The following is a 6,725-nucleotide window of genomic DNA, read 5'->3' as shown; positions in this document are numbered from 1 at the left end:
AAGAAGCAATCTGCATGATAAAACCCTTGCTGCTCCCTTCCTCTCCCCTCGCCCCCCCAAAAGTTGTCCTGGCCTAAAAATAATCCTTTCTTTTATTTTGCTAATAGCTCCCTTTCCCCACTCTCCTGACTATAAAAACCTTCCATTTTGTACAACCCGTGGGAGCGCCCTTCTAGCTGCTAGATGGGTTGCTGCCCTGTTCATGAATTGCTGTATAAAGCCAATTAGCTCTTCACATTTACTCAGCTGAATTGTGTTTTTTTCAGTTACTTTTCAAAAAATATAGAAAAGTATTAAGAATAAAGTAAAAAACTACACTAAAAATCTTACTCCTGTCCCAGGCTTCCCCCACCATCCTTTTTTTTTTTAAACAACCTGCTGCCAAACCAACCCTGCTCCACAACAGCCAAGGACTAGATTGCAGATGAAATGGAGGCTGGGGGAGGGGCGATGGATGTAGGTTGGAGTTCTTAATCCTGGGAGCAGAAGGCAGGAAAAGACAATTCTTGAAAAAAGTAGAAAAGTTTAGTAGCTCCAGAAAAAGATGCAGCCCCTCCCTAGAAATCAGAGAAAGGCAAATAACATTTTCCCCCTCTGGGATGGAAAGGGCCAAATGTATAAGGGGGTAGGGGGCAGAGGGCCGGCCCACTTCTGCCGCGCTTTTGGTGGGAGTGGAAATTGGGGACCCGAGCTCACTGGTGACGTAGATATCACGTGACCAGGAGTCGACGTGTGCAGAAGTCCTGCTAGTCTGGTCCTTGTTCCCGTCTGGGTACCAGCTTGCTTCAGCAGCGCAGCCGGTGGGGCCCGAGGCTAGGAGAAGGAGAAGGAGTCAGCTTGCCGGAATTTTGCAGGTTGGTGGCAAAATAGGTGCTGTCTGGGAATTTCTAGGGTGGGGTGGCCTAGAGCAGAGACTTGAGGGAGCCCTGGTCAATTCCATCTCTCCACCTCCCACCTCCAGGTCTGCAGGAAATGGTGACCCTTGGGAGAGGGACTAGGGGTCCCGGGAGAAGGACAGGGAGACCTGTGAGAGTTTGAAAATAATCATCCTCTGCCACCTCAGACCGCTATCCCAACACCTACCCACCCCCCAACCGCCCCCCTCAGTCTTAAAGATAGTTTGGAAATAATCTGCTTTTCCTACTCCCTGTCTGATGGAAAATTCGACTTAACTTGCACTGTGGAGAGGGGGACAAATGCGGGAATAAGAAGGTAGGAAAGTTTCCATAACCGAGAACCTTAATGAGAAAAGTGCGTGGTGCTGGTCGGCCCACTGAGCGCTCGCCCCACCCCCCACCCTCACCCCCTCCCCCTCCCGTTTCCCGTTTGGCCGCAGGTCTGCAGGTCTGTTGTTCATAGCAGTACGCAGGGCTAGAAAAGGCGAGGAAGAAACTGACCGAATCAGTACGGGTAGGTGAAGGAAATATAAAGACCCCTGGGGTGGAGGTGGGCAAAGGAGGGACTGAGGTTGTCGGCCCCTGTTCTTCCCCGCACCCCCCTTCTCCCAGCCTACTCTGTTCTAGGAGGGTCTTGCGTTATGCCTTGTGAAGGGAGAAATGGTTGAGGAGAGCCTTGGAAAAGGCTGGAGGGAGGGACGAGGGAGGTGAGGAGGTGGAAAGTGGGGGTAGGAGCAGCAGGCTTGGGGAAACCCAGATGGCAGACTGAGTCTCCCAAGTGGAAAATATTTGGTGATAGCTCTGAATCACAAAAAGCAAATACGGAGACCTGTGTCCAGAGCACTGGTCCGTTCACCAAACTTTTGACTTAATGTCGCCTTCTTGTTTCCTAGAAGTAGTTGTTTTCAAAGAAGAATAAGCAGAAAAAAGAAAGGAAGAGGGAACAGGAGGAAGAGAGACAGATACAAGATGACACCCTGTCAAAAGATTGAAGGAAAACCAGAAAATGAGAGTGAACCAAAACTTGAGGAAGAGCCAAAGCCTGAGGAAAAGCCAGAGGAGGAGGAAGAGCCAGAGGAGGAGGAAAAAACAGAAGGAACTTTTAGAGAAAGGCTGATTCAGTCTCTCCAGGAATTTAAAGAAGATATACACAACAGGCATTTAAGCAAGGAAGATGTGTTTAGAGAAGTGAATGAATTAGACGAGATAAGGAGAGTAAGAAACAAACTTATAGTGATGCGTTGGAAGGTTAATCGAAACCATCCTTACCCCTATTTAATGTAGTTTACCTTGATTTTTATTTTTTCTGATGTTAACATTACTTTCTTTTGATTTGCGTTTTCCCAATACACCTTTGTCCATCTTTCTACTTTTAACTTGTTGCTATTAGTGGTTTTAGATGCATCTCATTGTTTATTTTACTTCAAAGCAATCTACAAGTCTTTGCCTTTTAATAAGAGAACTTTACTCATTTGTACAAAAAGAGGTTCCTGGCAGGATATAAAATGAAAAAAGAAGTTACTAAGTAATATGTGAATATCATATTTTTAAAAAGGAAGAGTACATTTATATATCACATATATGCACAGAAGAACATGTGAAGGATGAAAGACAAAAAGTACAGTCAGTGGTAGAATTATGAGTGATTTTTTTATTCAGCTTATTTGTATTTTTCCTTATTCCTAGAATGTACACACACTATTGTTAAAAATAATAAAAGCTTTATTTAAAAAAAGGAGTAAACAACAGTACTGAGTATATTTCTAAAGGCATTGGGACACAATATTTAATGGCAGAGTTTTAGAAGCAAATGTAAACTCCAAATTACCACCAGACCACTTAGCTAGGAGAATAAATTTTACATCGTTTCTCATCTGCAAAATAGAGATAATAAAGAACTTTCAGGGATCTTATGAGGACCAAACAAGGTAGTGACTGTGAACTGTATTTGACAAGCTTTTGTTCCCATCTGCTCATGCAGGATCCCAACTCCTAAGAGATTTATTTCAGGTATTTTGGAGGGAGAAAGTAGTTCTCACCTGTGCTTAAGAACAAATCCAGACAACTGTTAGGTGGGCACTACATTTGTGTTTCTCTCCTGCTGTGCCTGCCTAACCTTCCATCCTCCTCCCCTTGATACTACCATATGTATTGGGTATTTCTGCCCCTTCATTCAGGTTCTGTACTTCTCAGGCCCCTAACACTGCTGATGTGTTAGAAATCTCAAATAGTGAAGCCCAACATATTTCTTTGGAACCCCCAATGGACTGACTCTCCCGTCTGACCTCTACAGAAGTGGGGGAAACACCCATCTCTTAAATTTAGATAGACATTTATGCAGGGCCACTTGGGCTGTGATATCTTATTGATACCTTGGCAACTTTGGGATTTTAATCACAGACCCCCTCTTCCCCATAAGATTCGGACACAATGGGTCTCTTTGGGGGTGGGACCAGAAGATAAGACTGAGTAACAGACATTATGCTTTAGTCAGAGTTGCTTATGAGCCTAAAGATTGGTTTTATCTTCCTGACTCTTATTTCCTTAGGGTGAGCAATCTCTCCCAAAAGACTGGTGGCAGGCCCTCCTCACCAGCTCAAAAGATACCCTTAGACCTGTGTAAATTTTTAAAGGGAGGTTCAAGTAAGATTTCGGGATATTCCCATGCTTACTTGGAAATGTATGAAGTGCTGTGTAAGACTTACTGTGTATGTATATCTGCATCCAAATCTTCATAACTATATATGTATCTATATATGTATATGTGGCTCACAGTTGTGCCAGTTGTATATTATTTTTCCTCTGTGATGCTCTTTTTGGGGCAATTAATCTCTCCAGACTATTCTTCAAGGTTGCAACAGTCTGATGGATGCTGGTTGGTCTGGATTCTGGCTGAAGTGAGATGAGGGTCCAAAGACTTACTGTGCCACTTTTATAGGATGGTATGAATCCAACCCCCTGGCACTCTGAGGGGTGGAGCTGGGGCAGGATGTGGAAGGGCTCCCCCAAGGCACACCCCTCTCCAGGGTTGTCTGACTTTGGTTTCTGTGTTCCAGCCTGCAGCAGGCACCAGACTCTTCTAGGCTGAAGGCCAGGCTGTCCTGGACATACATACCTGGAGGACAAGGACTGTCCCCATTGCAGGTCAGAGCACTGGACTTCCTTTACCCCTTTTTTCCTTCACAAGGGGGCTTGATGGGAACTTTTAAAGGAAAGAATATAACTTTTAAAGAAAAGGTTTCAAAAGTCACTAACTAAAAACATTAGTTGTGATAGTTTTTGTCCCAGCCATGACTACTCTAGATGCAATCAGATAACTTGGGATTAAAGTAGAAGGGCCTGGTGGTAGGTGGAGGTGATTTCAGGTAATACACAAATATTTTAAGTTGTAATATTCATGTATTGATATTTATTTGAATGTGTATTAATGAATACTCTCTTTAAGGCAAATGATAGTTTAGATTTAGGGTGGTGGTATAAAGTTTCCTTTTCAAAAAAGTACTCAAATTTCCTTTTCAAAAATATTCAAATTAAATGAGTCTGTTTGAAGACAAACATGAAGTAGAACACAATGTTAACAGCAAAGGTGGTATATAGATATGGCAAAAATCATCCTAGTGGGAAACATTGCCCTAGCATAATTGATTTAGGGAATAACATCTGGAAACACCTGTCAAGAAGTGTGCAGTCTGAGATTTTACCCTACTTACAAATTAACAAGTTAACATTAACCTGCTACTGTTTAACCTGCTTTTGCTATGACAGAAGACACTAGAATCCTGATCAGAGACTAAGGACATTATTACTCATGGTAAAAGCAGTAGCAACGGCTTCATATTGGTTTATATCAGTTCCCCATTATCCTCAAGTCCCTTGGATGCCTACACATGCAGAGCACTGTGTTTTAGGAAAGATACCTGAGTTTGGAGAATTCATTGCTTTCATAGTAAGCAAAAGCAAGCCTGCTCTGTGTCCAGGGAAAGACGTTACCCCATCCCTCAAAGTTGCTTGCTGCAAACACAACTCTGCGAAATGGACTGCCTGCATAAAGAGTGGTCAGGGCCTTACATTCTTGGTGTACCCAATAAGAACATGCAGGGATGCTCAGGACCCAAGGTGGATTGCCTCTCCCAGTAACACTTTTCTCTGTGCAGTAAATCTTAATGTGAATGGTAAGCCTTTCCTAATATCACAAATTTTGATTTATAATTCCAAGTTAAAGCAGATAATGCATTGTACTGTAGACTGTAAACAGGGAATTTGTAACTCTTTCTAGTTTTTGCTTAAATACATAGGATTTTGAATGAATCTTAATTAACTCAATGAAAAGAACAACAAAGAAACTAAAAGTAAATAATCTATGAGGAACTTTAAAGACATAGCTACCATGACACACAAAATTAAAGAAGTAGAGGAGCAAAACCAATGGATTTATCAAGGTGCTAATGACAGGAGTAATCTTATGTGAAATTTTTCACTGAAAAACTGACAGGATTGTGTGTGTTTGTAAGGCAACCTCAGATCCCATATACATGTAATCGCCACTGCCTCTATAAAAGGAAAAGCCAAGAGCTAAGAGGAAAGCTGGTCTGTTCCCTCTACAGGGAAAGTTTCGAGAGAGGGGGAACCTTTGACACATAATGGTATCCAAAAGCAATTATTTGATATTTTGACACCAACGTTTTGCAAGAGCCTTAGCAAAAACAGCTGCATAATTTAGTTGGGTATGGAGCATATTTTCATGTACTATTGGCCATTTATACATCTTACTTTGAGAAATGTCTATTCAAATATTTTACCTAAACACCCCCCTTAATATTTTCAATATAGTGTGGGTAAAGAATCTATTTAAAAGAATGAGATAGGGGCTTCCCTGGTGGCGCAGTGGTTGAGAGTCTGCCTGCCTATGCAGGGGACACGGGTTCGTGCCCCGGTCCAGGAAGATCCCACATGCCGCGGAGCGGCTGGGCCCGTGAGCCATGGCCACTGAGCCTGCGTGTCTGGAGCCTGTGCTCTGCAACGGGAGAGGCCACAACAGTGAGAGGCCCGCGTACCGCAAAAAAAAAAAAAAAAGAATGAGGTAGATCCATACGTACCACATGTTCACCATGCATTATTAAAAGAAAAATGAAGGACAGGAGGTACAGTATAATATATACACACAAATAGATACACATATCCACAAATACCAAGATAAAGCCCATTAGCTCACTGAAGGGAGGGATTATGTCTTTTAAAGTGACATTTTGATATCTCACCAGGCCTCCTGCTATCTGATTGTTTAAGAAATGATTATTTTTTTAAAAAATTTCTCCTAATAGATAATTCTATTATCCTTGCATTGTAACTGTCAAAATAGTTTCTTGGAGTTATACAAAGTCCTTCTCCCCTTGCATGAATTCTGAGTCCTTTTCCAGGTGTTATATCATTAACCTACTATTTAATAGAAAAGGAAGTGAGGCTTAGAGAGATTACATGTCTCAAGCCAAGGTCACCCAGCTGTTAAATGGAATGCCTGCCTATGGTCAAAGCCCTCATTCCTAATCTCTGCTCTGCAACAGTTGGTATTTAATAAATACTAACAACAACAGCAACACTGTGCTAAATGGATTCCCATCATTTCCTTAAAGCTCCATGTACTTTCAAGTCCTGGTCTTTGTTCCCATAGTTTTTCCTGCCTGAAACTTTCTCTCAACCACTCCTCATGCACTTAGCCGGGATAACTCCTACTCATTTATCCCAGAATACATGTTACTTCTTTTTTTTTTAAACAGCTTTATTGAGATATAATTCACATACCATACAATTCACCCACCTAAAGTGTACAAT

At 42.1% G+C, this 6,725-nt stretch overlaps 1 protein-coding gene across 4 annotated transcripts; it reads left to right on the top strand.

Annotated features, from left to right (window-relative positions):
- Window positions 1-717: 717 nt before the first annotated feature.
- Window positions 718-5,972, top strand: TCEAL9 (transcription elongation factor A like 9). 4 transcript variants are annotated; one of them, XM_067722655.1, is made up of 3 exons: window positions 718-854; window positions 1,337-1,410; window positions 1,793-5,972. In XM_067722655.1, exon 3 carries the CDS (start codon window positions 1,866-1,868, stop codon window positions 2,178-2,180), a length of 315 nt encoding a protein of 104 aa, XP_067578756.1. In that variant the 5' UTR covers window positions 718-854; window positions 1,337-1,410; window positions 1,793-1,865; the 3' UTR covers window positions 2,181-5,972. The 4 variants fall into 4 exon arrangements, with proteins under 4 accessions (XP_067578756.1, XP_067578755.1, XP_067578758.1 ...); XM_067722654.1 differs by having other exon boundaries at window positions 1,790-5,972; XM_067722657.1 differs by lacking the exon at window positions 1,337-1,410 and having other exon boundaries at window positions 1,790-5,972.
- The last annotated feature ends 753 nt before the right edge of the window (window positions 5,973-6,725 follow it).

Source organism: Pseudorca crassidens, chromosome X, assembly GCF_039906515.1.
Source record: "Pseudorca crassidens isolate mPseCra1 chromosome X, mPseCra1.hap1, whole genome shotgun sequence".
In the NCBI taxonomy this organism is placed as follows: Eukaryota; Metazoa; Chordata; class Mammalia; order Artiodactyla; family Delphinidae; genus Pseudorca; species Pseudorca crassidens.
Note: the sequence above shows the minus strand (reverse complement) of the source record. Positions and strands in the feature narration are given on the sequence as shown.